General features: G+C 43.6%; 1 protein-coding gene across 3 annotated transcripts in view; it reads left to right on the top strand.

Annotated features, from left to right (window-relative positions):
• Positions 1-14,183, top strand: part of MANBA (mannosidase beta) — a 59,887-nt gene extending 45,704 nt beyond the window's left edge. For all 3 annotated transcript variants that reach the window (XM_075929670.1, XM_075929671.1, XM_075929672.1), the window contains exons 15-17: positions 7,193-7,335; positions 10,255-10,512; positions 13,529-14,183. In XM_075929670.1, coding sequence (XP_075785785.1) covers positions 7,193-7,335; positions 10,255-10,512; positions 13,529-13,753 — 626 coding nt within the window. In that variant the 3' untranslated portion in view covers positions 13,754-14,183. The remainder of the gene's footprint in view (positions 1-7,192; positions 7,336-10,254; positions 10,513-13,528) is intronic.
• The last annotated feature ends 5,771 nt before the right edge of the window (positions 14,184-19,954 follow it).

Below are 19,954 nucleotides of genomic sequence, written 5' to 3'. Positions count from 1 at the left end.
CACTCTGGCCCCACCTGGCTGAGGCTTCTCAGGGACCAGTCTCTGTGACTGTCCCGCTTCAGTCCTGCCTGGGGCTTCCCGGGAACTAGGCTCTGCAGCTGCCCTGCTGCTACAGTGGCACGCCAGCACTTCCCAGGGACGGGGTTCACTGGCTGCTGCTGGCCCCATGGCTGCCCTGCAGTCACACTGGGGGACAGGGCTCCACGGAGATGGGACTCGCTGCTCTCACTGCTGCGCCACCCAGCTGGGACTGGTGCTCTGCAGCTTCCCCACTGCTGCCACACCAGGATGGGACTCTGCAGGGACCAGGCCCACTGGTCCCACTGCTGCTCTGCCTGGCTGGGGCTCTCTGAGGATGGGGCTCACTGATCTGATGTCAAGGTTCCCTTCCGCTGGACTCTCTGACAGGCTCGCATTCCTGGGCGCCGGGGCTCTCTGGTCCAGCAACATCCGTGACAATGGATGTTGCCGGACTGGAGAGCCCTGTATTTAAGAGGTTCAACCTGTAAATCCCAGCAAACTGGTTTACAGCATAAGCTTGATAATAAAGTCAAGCAAGGTTTCTAAGCTGTTGGTCTTGGTATGTCATCCTCTACATATAATTACAAACACAGTGAAGACGAAAACAAATCTTTCAGTGTATCCACTCAACTGTTCGTTTCAGAGCACACTAATCGCAAACCAGGAACCTTTATAATACAAGGCTAAGATGTCATATAATACTCTTAGTGAAGCTGGCCCTAGTTTAAACTGTATATCTTTTAATTTAAACAATATTAATGTCTCCTGAGAAGAGGACAATATTTGAAATAAACAAGCATTATCCCTTTAGGGAGTGGTATTTCCATTATAGTTAAGGCTGATGCTAGCACCTCATTATACACCTAACTTCTCAACATCCCCCTAGCTTCCCCAGAAATAAATTGGTCTTCCTTAAATCTTACATGCCACATCTCATCCAGGACAATTTTTCTCTTTGAGTGGGACAAATCAAAGGTTTTGTTTTTTTAGTACCTTTGAACTATGTTTGTTTGGTGTTGCTGCAGAGGAATGCCTTTTGGTATTGTGGGAAGGGTTAGAAAGATCTAAACAGTTGTGTAAAATAGACATGAAGAACAGTGTTTTTAAGGAAGCATAACAATAAATGAGAGCTAGTGACACTTCTATAACAGTAAAAATATGTATTTTCTTAGTCATAAAAACATTGAATGTCTTCATCAGTTTGTGTGGAACTTTGCAATATGTCAAGACATATTATGGCTAAATTAATTGAAGAATCTTTAGTTCTAATTAAATAGCATATAATGTGTTTATTTCACAGCATAACAATGGGCTTAGTTTAGGTTGAATGCAGATGTGTAACTGGGTTGGGTAATAAATAGTAAGTGAAGGAGAACTGCATGGTCTGAGTGAAGTGGCTGCATTTCATAGCTGCTTAGAACTAGGTGATTATATTTTGAGTTTTAGTGGAGTTTAAGGTAGAAGGACTGTTTTGTGGAAATGTATAATACATTTACTCAGTTCTTAGCTAATGCTTATCATTTGTACATCTCAAAGCACTTTAGTGAAGAAGGCAGTATCAGTATCCCCATTTTACAGATGGGAAAACTAGAGGTTAAGTGACGGATCCAAAGTCATTCAGCAGGCTACTGGTAGAACTGGGAATTGAACACAAGACTGCTGAGTTCCAGTCCATTGTCCTATCCATGGTTTCAACCTCGATTCTTTCTTAAATATTATGATTGTTTAGTTTACTGATGCATGCTGCAAAGAAGAAGTTCATAGTTAAAAGAATCTTTGGAATATGGTCAGTTTAGGAGAGGAAGGTACATGTAGTTTCAAGTTCTGCTCTTGGGTTTACTTGCCAATTTTGGGGGGGTTTTACAGTAACATCTTCCTACCTCTTAAAGTTCAATCTTCCCTTTTTCTGTGTGGAAGACCTCCACCTAGAAAACTAGAGGAAACAAACTATAGTAAAACTGTCTTTACACAACATGCTACAGGCCTTATGTTGTCAGCCAAGATAGTAGTCCAGCCTTAACTCTGAGGTTCTGGGACTTCATGAACTTATGTGTAGAAACATAGTAGTTCAACATTTGTTTATCTGAATTTCGCTATAATTGACAACATTTTACCAAAAAAAAAAAAGTACCTTAAAAAGGAGGAAAAAAACCTAGTAAAATATCTCAATGTACAGATGCATTGACAGATGATCTGATGTGATGAACATAAGTATAACTTTTTTAAGTAGAGAACAACCAACGTCATCTCAGCAAATGTCTGAAATAGTTAAATTATTCATAGACTTGTTGATGTCAGTTTTCAGAAAGGAAGCTCAGCAAAGATACAGCTGTCCCTTTGTTTAATTTTTTTTCTGTCAGTGGATTGAGGAAAGATTTAATTTTCATTTAATTAGGCGATGGTATGGAGGGAATTTTGAAATGCTAATGGTTGGAATTATGCAAAAACCTCAAATAAATTAGTTTCCTTTGCACTTCAAAACCACACTTCTGCAGCTCTTTAGGTTGCACAATGGTATCACTGATGAATGCTTCCTTTATTTAAATTTGTTCTGTCATAAATGGAGTGACATGAAAGGATTTACATAATTTCCCATATGAAGTAAAAGCGTGTTCCTTCTTGATATGGGGAGAGAATTGAGAATTAAAATATTTGTGTATGTGTTTTAAAACATTTACTGTGAAACTAAGTAAACAGTAAAGCCCTCTTGTCTGCACACGACTCTCTACCGTCCTTCAGACATCAATGTGTTTCCTCAGTGAGAGGATTTTGAATGCTAGGTTGTGGTTTTGGAGCCATTTGTGCTGCATTGATTACTTTAGCACCTGTGTGGTGTGTTTTTAGTGAAGAATGTTAAGCTGTAGCTGGAATTTCACCACCTTCCTGCACAGATGTCACCTTGAGGGATCTGATTCAGTGGTCAGGAGTTTCACAGATTGCTAAATTTTATTGGTTAGAACCATAGGTCCAATACTTACAGTGTTTAGTGAGCAGAAACCACAAGCTTTAAAAAATAGATTAAAATGTATGAGATTGGCTGTGAGGAAAGAACTAGCAGCATGTTTCTCAGGTTGTGTTTAGTGATGTTGAGCAATTAATTTACAATCCAGTCCAGTGAAGAAAACGATTTGCTCTTACTCTAGCTGTTGGATGAAAAGGGTTCAGGGAACAGTGAAAGATCTGAGCAGTGGTGTCTCATTCCAGACTTAGTCATCACAGTCCCTTTTGTGCTTGTCAATGTGGAAGAGATTTGGGGAATCCAGATTTAATCAACAGTTCATTTAAACACAGAAAGCAAGTCCTGGGGTTGTTTTAAATAGCTTTTGCCCTGTGTCATACGTGCCTACAACAGGAATGGTTAAAGCCAGAAATTTTCACATTGGCTGCTCCCTCTTAAGATTTCTCAGAGAAATCTGTCTCCTGTTTTTAAGTAAATCCAGACAATCAGGCTGAAACACTTTAGCTGTCTGCTTTGCAGCCAGCATGAAGAGGGCTCGCCTCTCAATTCTGTCAAAAGTCAATTTCAATTGCAGCAGCTATAGTCATATTTTGTGATTCTCTGCTGCAGATATAACTGTACAGTCCAACCCTTGTTGAGAAACTGTGCTAGAAAAATATAAGCTGTTGTCTTTTATTATTTAAAAAAATTTTTTTTTTTACCCTCTGGTTACAGAGTAAAACAACACTTTAAAATATGGAGAAGGTGTAACTCCTTCATTGATGTTTGCTTGGGTCTTCAGAAAACCTGAAACAGTAGCTGTGGAGATGTGGACTTCTCCCACTAATGCAATGAGACCTGAAAGCCAATGATGAGTTTAAATGTCAGCATTGTTAGCACATTACGTTTCTGATCAATTTTGCATAAACATCCAGTTAGTTAATTGAATTTTATCTCCCAATTGTGAGCCATCATGCACTTCCCAAACCACTGTGTATGCACCACCTGCGTGTCAAAAGCACCAGTTTTCCCCCAGACGATATCTGTGTTGCATCTCTGTTGTTATTTCATAAATCTAGCATATTGAAAAGTGAAAAAGTGGGTATAGCATACAATACACTGAATTGAATATTGAGCTAAATATCAGGGGGTATGCTTTGATATGCTTCATTTTCATATTTTAATACAGTGTTTCTCAAACTGAGGGCCATGACCACCAGAGGGTTGCGAGCAACTTAGAGGGGGGTCGCAGCTGGAGTCGCCTTTTCACTTGCGATGCCTCTCCCCTGGGCCACGAAGAGAGGCAGAGCAGCGGAAGGCAACCGCCGGCAAGCCGCGCAGCGTGGCTGGGGCCATGGGATTCCAGGAGTATGGCTCAGCTGCAGGAGAAGGCAAGGCGGCGGGAGAGTAAGGCTGGCATCCGCGCAGGAGTGGATGCACAAGGGGCTGGCCAGGGCACGGTTGCTGGGCGACTGAACTCTTCCCCAGCTAGGAAAGGGCAGGGTCCCTCAGGCAGCAGGCTGGGGGATTGGGTCGGGGCAGAGGACCCGGAGGTAAATAAGGGCACGTAGGGGGGAGGGGAGGGGAGGAGAGAGGAGAGGAGGAACCAAAGAAGTGGAAGTGGAAAAGAGGCACAGAGGAGAAAGAGACAGGGGGAAGGAGCCTGCGGGGGATAAGGGCGTTGAGGACTGCAAATGCCTTGAAGGAACCCCAGGAAGGCAAGGAGTCTGGTGAGAAGGGGGGAGGAAGCGACCCAGGGCAGTGAGGGTCGGGAAAGAGGTCATACAAATTCATTTAGCATTTTAGGGGGTTGTGGTATCACAAAGCGTGAGAATCCCTGTTTTAATCCAATAAAAGCCTCAATTTTCAGAATGTAAATAAAACTATTGCTGAATTTATAGTCTGATAAATTAGTCTGAGTTTGCAACAGACTCTGCTTGAAAACTATAACTACCTTTTGCAGAGAGCGCAAAATTCCTAAGATTTTCATGGCAGTTTTGAAGGTCTGAGACCTCCACTGCATTCTCCTCCTTCCTCCTGCTCCCCCCCAACAGCCTTATGAATAGCTGGGATGCCCTTTTCCCAGGCAATGCCCATATATATATTATTTTGCTTTGTTTTGAACCACCTATTTCCAGTTCAAGCCTCCACTTTCTCCTGTTCATTTAGGTTTTCTGAAGGCCAACAAGAAGTGTGTGCAATTGAAACCAAACAAACCACAGTGTTATTCCCACCTCTGAATTTTGCCAGGGACTCCTGTCTTCTGTGTGGTCAACATTCAGTCTGTAAGCTTGTTAAGGGCAGAGATTATCTTATCTTTTTGCCTTATACAGCACCAACACACCATTTGAGCTAAACAGGTCATCAACTGAAGTTGCTGATAACCTGTATGTTTGAAGAAGCTCTATTAAATGTCTGGTACTGAATAGGACTAGGCTCAGCCACCCTCCAGAAATCCATTTCAGATTTCGCTGCTTAATGTAAGCCAGCTGCATTATGGTAGATCTGAGTTCTTCCCTATATTGTCAACCTGCATGATTTCATTGGCCATGCTTTGGTGCCGTAACATGGAAACCAAGGGATAGTGTCCCAGGATACTGAAATGTATAAAGCTGTAAGTATTTCCAAAAAAGTACCAAAGCAAAGAAGAAGCTTTTGGTTATTGAAGATACCTTCCACCATCATTAGCTATGTTCATATTCTATAAAATGAAGACCCACAAACCAGAATGGGGCAGAGTTTAATTTTCCACCATAAGGGTGAATAGCTGTATTAGTGCCTCTTTTTACTAATGTGCTAGTGGCTAGGATGTATGGTGAGCAAGGATAAAGTTCAAATGTTAACATTAACATTGGCTTAGATGGGAAAGGAGTGGGCGGGACGAGGGGAGATGGACATTTACATTAAGATCCACAAATTTTAAAATGCTACATAGTAAGTTTTCTTACCAAACTCCTTGTCTGGAAGTATCACACCTAGGAAAACTCTGCTGTGACTGGCTCACCCACTGTGCTGAGCTTTTTATACTGTGTCCTAAAGCATCACTAAGAGTTTTGATTGTATTTGTGAGGTGATCACATTGGATAGTTTCTCTAATCTGTAAATGGCTTAATTTTTGATAGCATAATAAGCAGTAAAGTATAGCTGCCCCTAAACTGGCAAAGGAAACTAGAAAATGCACGTATAAAGTATATTTAAGTTTTTTGTCCCCCCTCCCCCCCAAAAATAATAGAGGTAATCTCTACAGATGGGCCTAGTTTGAAAGTCTGACTCAGGCTTGCAAGCTAGGGATGTAAAATAGTGGTTAGATAGTTAACTAGCTAGCTAAACAAAATATTTATCCAGATATTTGTGATCCTGCTGGAGGCTTACAGGGTAACTGGTTAACTAGGTAACCATTTACACCCCATTAGAGGAAAGGATTTTGTTTAGGTGGAATTACAAAAACTGACCAAGAGAATGGAAAGAGAGAGATGCTGATGAAAAATGGAACAGTATGGGCCAGATTCATCTCTCGTTAACAGCAGTGTAAGTCTGTCGTAACCCCACTAAAGCCAATGGGTTACTCTGGACTTGCAACAGCATAATTTTTAGCAGATTTTGTCTAAGTGTACCTGCCGCGCACTTGTGGTAATCCTTTGTTGTGGTGATTCTCTAGCTCTGTGTATAGCATATATGTTTTCATTTTTTAAAATGAATCACACTGAGAGATGCTTATTTCAGGAACCAAAGGTTTGTAGAACTTAGACTAATGTTGTGAACTTCAAAGGGAGTCTGAGAGAGATTTGCAAACCCAGCACCACAACAAGATTTTGTCATATCCCGCAGGCTCTGGTGTGGGCCAAGCCCACCAGAAAGAGGAGAGGAAGTTGCAGTATCTTGACCTATGCACTGGGAAGGGTCATGCTCTATATCAGTTGTCTCCAACGTGGTACCTGCGGGCGCCATGGCATTTATGTGCGCCCGCCAAATGATCTGGGCCAGCCCTGCGCATGGCGCATGTGTGGTGCTGGCCCTGGGCGCGTGGCGCATGGGCAGACCTGCCCCTGAGTACATGGCACATGTGCGGTGCCGGCCCCGGGCGCGCGGCGCATGTACGGCCCCGCCCCCGGATGCCTGGCGCGTGAGCAGCCCCACGCCCAGCAGCCCCGAAAGGTTGGGGACCACTGCCCTATATGTTTACAGCCAGTCTCAGATTGTGACTGAATTATGTTTTTTTTAAATAATCCTCAGAGTATGGAGGCAAGTGGAAAATGCTCCATTACTTTGCCCGGCACTTCTTTGCCCCATTGTTGCCTGTGGGCTATGAAGATAATGATGTGCTATACATCTACGGTGTATCGGATCTTCATTCAGACTCTGAACTGACACTTAAAGTAAGTGCCACCATTTGCCTGTCATAAAGGTCACCTCCAGCTAGGGAAAAGCACAGAAAAATACAAAGAAGTGCTTTGTAATGGAACATCAATCCAATAAGTCCATTTCCAGCCCTATCAGCCCTCCCCTACATAAAGTAAATGACCAGTGCTTCAGCTTCTGAGAGAACCTATTCAGAATGTCATTGTGGGCCAGATTGAGTCAGGATGCAAATTGATGCAATTTATCCACCTATTTGATCTTGTTTATTAGACAGAGAGTTCTTTGGGGCAGAGACTGACACTAATTATATATCTGTGCAGTGCTTAACATAGTTGGGCCCTAAATCTATCATTGAATCATAGAATACTAGGACTGGAAGGGACCTCGAGAGGTCATGGAGTCCAGTCCCCTGCCCTCATGGCAGGACCAAATACTGTCTAGACCATCCCCGATAGACATTTATCTCACCTACTCTTAAATATCTCCACAGATGGAGATTCCACAACCTCCCTGGGCAATTTATTCCAGTGTTTGACTACCCTGACAGTTAGAAACTTTTTCCCAATGTCCAACCTAAACCTTCCTTGCTGCAGTTTAAGCCCATTGCTTCTTGTTCTATCCTCAGAGATGAACAAGTTTTCTCCCTCCTCCTTATGACACCCTTTTAGGTGTCTGAAAACTGCTATCATGTCCCCCCTCAATCTTCTCTTTTCTAAACTAAACAAACCCAATTCCTTCAGCCTTCCCTCATAGGTCATGTTCTTTAGACCTTTAATCATTCTTGTTGCTCTTCTCTGGTCTATCTGTCTATCTTATCTATTTTTTATTGTTAGCTTCCATGAACCAATGCACCTCTGAAAAAATACACTGGCTTATTTTGTGGCAAGAATCGGAAGCTAAATTCCAATTCAGGGCCTGCTGTGCACTCCTGTTCTTCTCAAGCTATATCTGAATGATCCCACAGAAGACTGTAGGTTCAAGAAAATTTTAAACTTGTGAAAAAGAGCATTTAGGGAGAAATTTAGGATCAGTTTCTGGCTGCTGGTACGTCTTGATGCCTTGTACATGTAATCCCTCTGTCATGTAGCACCAGAAGCAGCCAAGGCCAGGTTCAATATCTAGGGGTTCCTCTCCATTCATGTAACATAGAACTGATTAGAGCCTCCAATCTGTGTCCTGGGAAATTCACACAACACCCCTAGGCACCTCTGAGTGGCAATGCTTCCCCACTCACAAGCACAGAGCCTGAGTGTAGAGAGAGAAACTTTTAATAAGAGTGAAGGGAAGTAACAAGGCATTAATTTGGGAAAACACCACAAACAGAGTTCATAACAAAACCAAGGGTAAAAGTCACACCCCAATTAGGTCAGTAATGTCTTTTTCCTCTCAGGATCTTAAGTTCAGCAATGTAAATGGTCCCCTTCACATGTCCAACCCTTCTTTGAACCCCACTCATAGTTGCTGCCCTTCGTCAGGACAGACCCAGAGTTCAGAGGTACGTCCGCAGAGTTCACCTTCCATCCTGGGGGGTGAGGGGTGGGGAGAGAGGTAAAGAGGCATCTTACTCAGTCTGCTGGCCACTTGCCATCCACCTGCTCACTGCTCTCTGACGCCGCCTTGGCGGCCATTTGTCTCACCTCCCTGCCACCGCTCTGCTTGCTGCTCCTCCATCACCACTCTGCTGATTGCTCATCATGCTGCCGCCACTCTTCTGGTCGCTCGCTGCATCTCTCAGCTACCATCCACTCACTGCTTTTGCTGGCTTGAGGTGAAATTGGCTCTAGGCCAAGCCTAGTGATTTCAGCTCTTGGCCCAAAGCACTGATCAGCCACAAGAAATTCCAGTATCCACTAGAAAAAATTTAAATTATAAAAGAGACTCCTTATGGAGCCTATCTTTAGTTCTGTCATTGAAACGGGGAGAAACAGGTTGAACCAGTCTTAGAGTTCACACCTGCAAGCTGACTCGGACTCCTGCCCTCCCTCATCTTAAGCTCCTGGGGTTCTGGAAGTGAAGCCTCTGTCCATCTAAGTTTATTTACACTGACAGTGTCTCTCTCCTTTGTGCCAGGTTTAGTACAGACTTTCCTTTTCCGTATTCCAATAATAATTACAGACATTGCTATTAGTGTTATCACAATTTGTGACTCAACACCAGCCAAATTGATGGAATAGTGTTTTGCTCGTAATCAGCTGAATATCTAACACATCTAATCAAAGCAGGGGCAAACTGTATTTACATAGACACACCCAGGGTTTCTCTCCCATTCCAGCTGCTTAGAGACCCTGCTTACAGATGATGTGAGGATTATTTCCCATTTGCCTTTTTGTAGTTGCCTCACGCTAAAAATAAGCCAAAGTGGATCACAGTTTTTCTCTAAAAAGCCAGTCTTATTGATACAAATGAGGACCTATTTCACTGTGTTAATACAGTTCCAGGGATTCCTCTTCAAATCATTGTTCATCTTTTCTGTTTAACAAAGATATTAAAATTATCTATTCAAAATCTCTGGGTACCTCGGCATGTCTCAGAAAATGCAGGTCAGCTTTACATAAGTGCAACTAGAAGTTTCCTGGGCCAGAAAATGGAGGAGAAGCAATAAACTCTTACTCCAACAATGACAGTCTCTTATACACTCCAATCCAGTGTCAGCTAGAGAAGAACTTTGCAGCGTGCCATGATAAAGACCAACATGTTCAGGCTATTTGAGACAGAATTTTACTTAGTTTCAATCATAAAATGGGTAATATTTTATATTTGTTATGATTTTAATCTTTGTGCAATCTCTTCTTGTCTGATGTAGAAATCACCTTAAGGCTATGTGCCATGTACTTTCAGGAAATTCTGTGGGTAGCTGGAAAATCTGGGATGTGGGGATATTTTTAGAGATGTATTGTTTTCTCTGTTAACGGTTTGACCCTTAACGTTTCTCACAGGTCAGTTTGCACCAGTGGAGTTCCATGGAGCCAGTGTGTACCCTTGAAAAAGAGGGTGTGACCATTAAGGCAGGGAGTGCTGCCCCCATTTACAAGGAGCCTATAAATGACTTGCTGAAAAGATGTGGGAATTGTACCAGACAGAGCTGTGTTGTCACCTTTTCCCTTATGGGAAAAGGCAAGCTCCGCAGTCCTGACAACTATCACTTCCTGTCTTCGCTGAAGGATGCGGTGGGATTGGAGAGAGCACAGCTCAGTGTAAGCACCAGCCATCCCAAGTTGCTTTTTTTAGTCCTGCCAAGGTTGTCTGCTGTGAAGTTGTGGGGGTGGGAGTTGGTATCTACCGTGTGATGTCTTTTGCTGTTCAGCGTTTCACTAGCTTGGCAGTAGCTTTTCTGAAGCTCTGCACAGAGGAGTTCAAAGTGAGTTTTCTTTTTCTTCTTTGTTGGTTGTTTTTGAAGAGACACTGATCTGTCTCACTCTTTTTTTATTCTTTTATATGAAGCCTGCATTTCAGTCAATCTGAGTATAATCCACTTATTTGATGCAGCATCTCTTTCTTCATTTCTTTTTTTTGGTCCCTAGTTAACTAATGGCACTGTGACAGGCATTGCAACGAGTGATTAGAATCAGTTTCTAGTGTGTTAACTGCTAGTAATATGGTAAATGCTGCACTAAATGCCAGTTATTGGCAATGGTATTACAATGGAATTGCCTCTGCTGTCCCTGAGATGCTGTGGTATTATTGACAAGTAATTTTGAATGGTTATTTCTGGATTATGCACATTTCTGCACTGCAGTGGAGGAGTTCTGATATGTGTAATGGCTTCCCACAATCTATACAAAATTTCAGTTCTTGCATCTGCATGTAAAGCAACAGAAAGTGATAATTGCGATTTGTTTATTTTATTGGCGATGGCCTCCGGAGAGCTTGCTGCCTTAGATTCACAGATTCCCTTCGTGCTGTGTTCCTGTTGACTGCTGTTGCAGCTGCTCATCATGCTTCCTAGTCCTTACTCAGAAACTCTTCCTCAGTAGCCACTGAAAAGACACTACAAATGTCAGAATGAGCTTACACAGTGTTGCTTCTGTGGTTCCACATCAGATTTGCTTAGTTAACAAATTAAAAAATGTAGGTCTGATTCTCCTTTCACATCACTCTTAGGCCAGCTTCTTGACACAGGGCTACAGACTCAATTTGGAATCTGAGAAGATAGGTTCTTTCTAGCTGACATCATCAATAATAAAAGCTCTGCAGTTACAATTTACTTTTTGATTCTCCTGACAATGCACAAATTCAGCTCATTCTCCTATCGCTATGTTGACTCTGCAGGGCTAGTAGGAGAAAAATACAATAATTAATTTTGTCCATAAAAGAAGCGAATGTGATTTAAAGTATATACACACAGAAGATCTATTGAGTGAAAGGGTGGCATTTTTTTACAGAATCACTTTTTTTATCATAACCTCATTTTTAAATACCTTTGTTAACACAACTGCTGCTTTTTGTGTCTTTTTTTTTGTGGTATAGGTTTCAGTGCAAAAGCTTATACTGCACATCCAGCAGTGAAAACAGAAGAATCCAGAGCATGTGGTTTCTCTTTAAAAAAAAAAAAAAAAAAAAAAAAGGCAGTTTTTGTTGTAAAATGTATTTAATATGTCACTTAGTGATTTTAATATACCATTAATGTTCTGAAGAGATATGCTTCTGCCAAAGATAAATGTTTTGAATCAAAATGTATTCTAGCTGTGTTCCTAAACTGCAGAATGTTATTACTGAAAACTTTACAGTAAAATGTTAAACCTATTATTGAGATCTCTCCATATGTCTTATGAATCAGTTCTAAATATAAAGATCTCCCTTTCTTCCACTAGCAGTAGGTGACATTGCCCTACTTCTATCTTCTTTTACTTTCATGGATTTTTATTGCTGATGTAGCAAGAAGGGCCAAAAACCATAATATCTTGAATGTATAGGTGTTGCCAGGGGACAAATCTATCTCACACCTTGTGACTATGTTAGGATGTCACTGAATGTAAGTCAGGATAGCATTTATCTCATTATTTTCAGAGGAACTGTCCTTATGAACATAAAATTCCATAAAATCTTTAAACTAGACTATACTAATCTGTAGCAAAGCTATAAATCTCTGTTAAGTTCTGTTGTTTTTGGGATGCTTGGGATAGAATCTTATTGACTTTATCCTGGTCAAAGTTAGGTATATAAGTGTCTAGTTGACTAGTCAACTATCTAATAAGCATAAGCTTATCAGATAGTCGAGTAGTGACTCGACTGGTCGCTTCTCCCCACCTCCTCCTTCCACTGTCTTTCTCAGAGAGAGACAGCAAAGCTGGCTCCCCCCAGCACTGTCTCCATGAGAGGCGGGGTGGGGCAGGGATGCAGCGGGGAAACAGCGCAAGCAGGGACTGAAGCAGTCCCTTGCTCATTCTGCTGTGGCCACTTCAGCCTTTGAAATATACAAGAGCGCTGCAGGACTCTTGTACATTTCAAAAGCAGAAGCGCTGCAGGGAGCACGGGACTATATGAGAAGCAGCAAATGGGAGGGGAAAGAGCTGGTGCTGGTGGGAAGCCAGGTCCCCCAGCACTATCAGAGGCAGCAGGGGGAGATAAGGGAGGCTGCTGTGAAGCAGCCCCCATTTGCGCAACCAGGGCCAGCCTTGGACAAGGGCTGCTCTAACAAAGCCCTGACTGCCACGAACAGGGTCTGGTGCCAGAGCAGCCTCTGTTCGCGGTGGCCAGCCTTGTCCACCGCAAGCAGAGGCTGCTCCAGCACCAATCCCTGTTTGCAGTAGACAGGAGCTGCTGGACTCAGCCCGAGTGAGGACCCAGTAGTCCTGGCTTGCACTGATTGCTGCACCTTTGCATTTTAAATGTAGTAAGAGCCCAGTGGCTCTAACTGCATTTAAAATGCAGAGCTGCAGTGCAGGTGGCTCCCAGAGCTGGAACGAGCCAGGACTCCTCTGTCCCAGCTCAAGCTGGCTCCTGGAGCTACCCCCTCTGCAGCTCTGTAGAGCGGTCTTATTGATTAGTCTTATAGTCAATACAAATTGTATCAACTATGCGATTAGCCTGATAACCACATTTTAACATCCTTAGTCAGATTATATAGAACAATTGATAAGGCAGGTGGAGAAAAACTTTTTTTAACTAATGTATTTTGAAAATACCTTTTACGCCGATTGGTGCTGTAGTTTTTAATCATATGAACTTCTGCAATAATATTAACTTTTTTTTTCCTCCTCCTTCTTTCAGGCCACTATTTCCCAGCAAGGTGACCTGTACGTTTTTGTTCTGCAGACCACAGCAGTCACTCCTTTTGTTTGGCTGGATGTAGGGAGTACACCTGGCAGGTTCGATGACAATGGCTTTCTCATGACTGAGAAGAGAAAAGCTGTGGTGTTTTATCCATGGAAGCCCACCAGCATCAATAAACTTAAAAAATCATTCAGCTTGACTTCCCTGATGGACATTTACTGAGGAAGTTTCCTGTCCTTTATAGGCAATGTTTCCTATAGCAGTAGCAGAACAGAAACCGGAAAACTTCAAAGGAGTGTAATTAAGGCTCCATGTTTGTCACAGAGGTTGCAAGGAGTCAAGGATTCTATTACTTTCCGCCACCTCCATGACTTCTGCAGCAGCCAGTGTGGCTGCCACAGAGCTATCCACCAGCTGCTCAGGTGGCCCCCGGGGACAGTTACACTGGCCAGTGCTTGAGTGGCTCTGGAGCCCGCCACTGCTTCGGCCAGGCAGCTGGTCCCAAGGACTGCCTGAGCCACGGTGGGGCCAAAGCTGCTGTCAATTGCCATAGATTAAGCGAAATAGCAGATAAAACGACCACCGATTGTGTAGTTCACGCTGTCATTTGTACATTCCTAGCTCTTGGTTTGATAAAGGGGTTTCCACAGCACCGTTTACATTTAATATGAATCCTTTGTTGAGGGTGGGGCTACTTTCTCAGGTAACTGAAATTCTATATCAGTAGGCTCTGATTACAGCATGGTAACCAGGAAGTGAGGTAAGTAGGGATAGTTTTAGAATCCTGAATATCTCTCTGGCCTTGATTTGTCATATTTGTGTTTTGTATCACTGGGTCTCAGGATGAGGGGATACATTTCAAATGTCTCGTGGGCTTGTCCTAAGGCCCAGATAAGGACCAGCACAACCCTGCTTCTCTTGCAGACCAGGCATAAGACTGACCCCCAGAGTCCCAGTTGGTCCCTCTTTCTCCCCTGATCTAAAGGAAGTCACATGTGCGAGCCGCTTTCTTAGTGTGAATCGCTGCTTGCCCCCCCCCAAGCTATACACTATGCCTGACCTCGGAGGCTGCCTTTCTTCTCCGTGCAGTGACCTACAGTATGGGAGGGAGGAAGAAAAGGGGATTGTGGACCAACGTACACACAAAATGAAGAGATGATGCTGTGACTGTAGCTGAATATATTTTATATTTCACTGGAAGCTCTTTAATTTGGCAACAGGATTGCCTGCTGCTATTGGAGCGGCAGGGAAAAGCTTCTGGCAGAGCGTGTTGCTGCACTGCTGTTCCCCCATCTGGAAGTGAGAGTGGCAATGCACAGAGCTGCTTCCGCCCTCACCTGCCAACGTCTGTACCATAGGTGTTCCCGAATTGGGGACCCTCGGAATACAGAGGGTATAATGTATTATGACAGAATTTGTCTTTTGAAAAAATTGAGCTAGTTTTAGTGCCTTTGGCCATAGCGAAGCAGCCCTTCATCTCCCCAAGAAATCTGAATGTGGTTTTATGTGACGTTTGTAAGATTTCTCGCTATTCTGTTCTTCCTTCACCATTTTGTACCTTTACCTTGCCACACTCAAACACGCCTGCAAGTTCAGAGTGCAGCCCTGCAGCACCCTCTGGTGTTTGTCAGAGACTTGAAATGACTATTCCTAGCATGACTTCAGAATGTCGCACTAGCGAGCATTGCACAGTGCTGGGTTAACAAAGGCACTTAAACTTCCTGTGAAGTCTTTGAAATCAAAGGAGCCTTTTGTGAAGAGTTGGGGTGAAAGAGGTATCTGCTCTGAGGTGCTCTGAATGAGGAGAGCTTTTGTTTTGTGGTGGGTATTGTACAAAAGAGCCTGTTGTATGTTCCTATGGTATTCCAAGGAAACAAATAATATTGCGTATTGAAATTATCTCAAGAGCATATTTGAGCATTCTAAAAATGTTTGAGTCATTTTTTCCTATGGCCTATCTTACGTTGCACATTTAGTTAATGATCAGTTGTTACGCATTTAGTTATTGATCAGAAAATAATAATCCTGAAAAAAGCAGCTTTTAACAGACTAGTCTGTGGAGTCCTTATGCTGTGAAAAGCAGAGATTTCCAGCAGTTAGAGATGGGAATCATGAACATCAGCAGTGTTTAACCCCCCTGACCCTTAAAGCAGCACCTTAGATTTGTTTGAAATTATCAGATGATTTTTAACTATGTTTCCATCTCTAAAATTAGTTTGTGAGCAAGAAAAACACCCCCACGTTGTCTGTAGCAGCATTCAGGTTTTGAAATGCTAAAATGATATGCTACAGTTGCTTGTTGCCAGAACCCTTACCTTGGCCTAGATAGTATTTTCTGTGCATCATGTTGCATTGGTTATAGTGCTGGGTTTTGATTATGCTGCAGTTAAATCTAAAATGTGATATCTTGCCCAGAAGGAACACCTAACATAATTTTCCAAAAATATTGCTTATATTTCTGTAAAATACTGTGCACACAAGAATGCCCAATTAGATCCTAACTGAGAGTGTCTTTCTAGATTTTCATCCTAGAAACCCAAGATGGAGTAAAATGGAAACAGTGCCCAGATGATAACGGAATCATTGATCGAAAAAAATTTTCAGCCACTGTGAACGAAGGCCCATATTCAAGTAACATGCTTAAACACCTGCCCAACATTAAGTGTATTTGCTTAGTTACTAGCACAATCAGAGCCTAAATCTAGCTTAGGAATTTATATGTCTCTCTACCGTCATTCCACAGCATCTGAGAACCTCAGTCTTTTAATGCATTTATCTCCTGAGTAAAATTTGAGTCCCATATTTCCTACATCTTTCCTTACTGTGACATTATATTACTTTAAGCTCTTTAAAACAATTGGCTGAATCTTCAGGCTTTGCTATAATGACTCGATTGACTGGAAGAGCAGGAGAACTTGTAGATTCCACAGGTAAGAGCTGCTTAAGAACAGGTACCCCCATACAGAAAATCTGAATGTAAGACTAGAGTCTGGCAGCAGCAAATGCTGGAGGTTAAGGTCCATAGCTGCAGGGTAGCCACGAATTTTGGATGCCTTCATATTTTAGGTGTCCATCTTGAGATGCCAGGTGTGTGATTTTTTTTCCCCAAAAAAAGCTCTGAGGGCCCCAAACTTTGCATGTGCAGTTCTCACTGGCTTCAAAGAAAGCACCTCTGGAAATCAAGCCTTTAGTGTTTCAAGGTGAGCAGGGGCAAGCAGTGAATGTCCCTGAAAGTGATGATCTAAAAATTTTCAGGGTGCAGCTGCTTCCATCTTCCTGTGATCAGCAGCCTTTCTGCCTTGGGCAGGCATCGTGTTTGTTTCCACCATAGTGGGAACATTACAGGCACTTCCCTTCCCCAGTGGTTTCTAATGTAACCCTTTGTGTTCAGTGTTCTCAAGTACTGGAGGAGCATAAAAAGTACATTCATGGGTTCTAGTTCTGGTTTTTCTCATGGATATTCGCACTGGGATTCAGGTCTGGCTCCCCCTCCTTTAGAGTAGCTAGCTGTACCAACTACATAAGCATTAGCAGTCCTTGTGCTCAGGGATTTATGTGGACTCTGATTAGGGCTACTCTCCACAATGGGCAGGGAAGGCTCTGTGATTCCCTTCCTAATATTAGCACAGGACAAGCCAAAAAACAGACTTACCCAGGACCGCACAAGAAGGCTATGGCAGAGCTAGGAATAGAACCCAGCTTGCCTGTCCCCCCCAGGCATGGATCTTAATCCGCGTCCTCCCTGTCCTGTATACAAGGAAGTTCTCTGCTCTGATGATCTGTCGTGACTACTGCAGCTGCTGAGCAGATTCATCGCTGATTGCAAGTGCCTCAGTGCAGGAGGAGAGTGGCTCTGTCTGTTCTCCTGCTAGGCAATAAGCAAGATAGGGAATCGGTGGCTGGATTGGTACTCTGTATTGGCTCTGTTGTGGGACAGCTGGGGAGCACCGGCGACTGGGTTCATGGCTTTCCAGCCATGGGAATGAAGGAGGCAGTAGTTGAGTCTGAGATGAGTCCTCCTTTGGTGAGCAAAGACACTCCTCCCTCATTTAAAAGGAAGGGGAAGAAAGCATCAGATAGGCCTGGCTGTGGGAAGGAGAGTGCAGGATCAGTGGGTGGTCTCAGTGGGTCAAGGTTGGAGTCCTAGTGGCTCTATAACCGTGGTCACCAACCGGTAGATCGCGATCTACTGGTCGATCTTAGGGGCTCTAGGAGTCGCTCTTGAGCCCTCGCTGAACTGCGCCTGCACAGTACATTTAAATTTGATTTCCTCATTTGAGGAGCAGCCACTCACTGAGCAATAACACAGGTGAGTGGCTGCGCAGAATGGTGGGAGCTGGGCGGTCAGGAGGGCTGAAACACCCTGGCCAGCTGGCTCTGGCTTTCAGCTGAAAGAGGCTGCCCCCGCACTCCAGCTGATTGGGTGGCTTCTCTGCGCCTGCCCACGTGGAGCGTGGGGCACCCTGGCTGAGCGCCATGGCCGACACGGCATAACCTATGGGAGGAGCTAGTCATCCTGGGTCTCAGCAAGGTACAGGTCTCATTGCCAGTGTTGCTGCACTTTGTCACAGTAACCCAGAGCTAGCCTGTGTTACACCTCTGTGAGCTGGAAATCACACGCCTAGTGCTAAGTGTAGGCATCCACTTAGAGTACATCCACATTAGCAAAAGGTGTACAAGGAGACAAGTAGGATATTGCAGCACTTAAGTGATCACCTTTTACACTGCACATTTTGCCTAATGCACCCTACCTTGTGAGGTCTGGACCCACTTTAATCCACCCCTTAGGTCACAGATGATGTGTGCCTGGCAAATGCTCTAGATGCTAAGGCTTAATGGAGACAGGCAAGAGCATCCTTCTGTCCTTATGTAACTTACCTTTAACAGTTCAGTGGGGCAACTGAATTATAGAACTATGAATCCTGAAAATGTTTCCATTTCCAAGCCAAAGGGGAATGAAATGGGTTTTGTTAAATAGGCTGAAACCAGTTCAGACATGTCATGCTACAGAGTAACAGGCAAGAACAGTGGTTGACATTCAGGTCCCTGAAGTCAAGAGACCTAGGACAGGTCCTCTGTTATTCATTGACTTACCATTGTCTTGATGGGTCGCTATTATGCAGCTCTTGATCACAAAGCTCTTAGGGGAAAACAGAGCTAGAGACCTTCTATTGCTTTTAAAGCAGACACCTGTCCAATTTAACAGACTAGGTGTGCTAACAAATGACAGACTTGCTCCTGGCCAAATACAAAAACCTAGATAAGAAGTCTGACAGCACTTGGAGTTATGTTTAAAATCCTGTGAGACTTGCAGGTGGATTTCGCCGAGGGAACAACAGCCACGGATCAGCAGAGTCCAGGCTAGAGCTAACCCCGGCAACAGGAAAGCCGTTCTAACCATTTCTATTCAGAAAATGGCCATCACAGCTGGAGTGGAAAGAAAACACAGATCACAAGTCTGTTTATTGAACTGATACTTACACAGACGGCACCACATGTGCTATACCATTGAAGACAAAAGGCCATTAGATAAAATAATAGAATGGGATTTGTTCCACTCTGCATACTGTTCATCTAGAAACGAGGTGTATAAGAACAGTGGAAATGACTTACACTTGGTGCTCTGAAGAAGAGACTCAGAAATGGTAAAAATAAGGATGTCAGTTTTGCCCTATGTTCTGGCAGTGGCCACGATCCCATCCTGATGATAGAAATGAAGCACTGTTTATCATCCATGTATCCTTGTCCATTCACTCACTTCATGGAATCCAGTAGCTGTTCTAGGTTGCCTAGCTTATGAATTTCATATTTCAAGACGATCATCTCACTAGAATGAACAAAATCTGAGGGAAAACTCTGCTAGCTGGGAACTGGAGAGGTTCAAGAATTTCAAATCTCTTTGGCAATCCAAGCACAGTCATCTCATCAGCTCTCTGAGGTACAAAATTGACTATTTCTGAAAGAAAGCAACTCTCTTACTTTTGTAAACATGCCTCTAGGGTAGGGGTGGGCAATAATTTTCCCAGGGAGGTCACTTCATTAATTTTGGTTCATGGTCTTGGCCCAGCTCCACTCCTTGGAAGGGGCAGGGCCAGGGATGGAAGAGGTGGGGCTGGGGACTAGCTTTCCCCCAGAGTTGGCTAAAGCAGGAGGCTTTGGATTGAAAATATAGCAAAGGGCTCATAGCTTCTGCCCCCACCGCTACCGTATTGCCTGGCACTTGCCCAGGGTTGCTGCAGCTATTTACAAGGCTCACGGCTCCGTCCTCACAGGATACTGCTATGACTGTGAGCCATTTAAACAGGGTCCTTCTGCCTGAGGCATCAGCTGGAAATTCAGTGGCACAGGCAGCAGGGTATGAATAGAAAGCTGCCAGATGCAGTCTGTGGGCCAGATGAAAGTGTTAGGTGGGCTGGATCCAGC

The sequence above is a fragment of the Pelodiscus sinensis genome, chromosome 5, assembly GCF_049634645.1.
Source record: "Pelodiscus sinensis isolate JC-2024 chromosome 5, ASM4963464v1, whole genome shotgun sequence".
NCBI lineage: Eukaryota > Metazoa > Chordata > Testudines > Trionychidae > Pelodiscus > Pelodiscus sinensis.
This window is presented reverse-complemented; position numbering and strand designations above follow the sequence as displayed.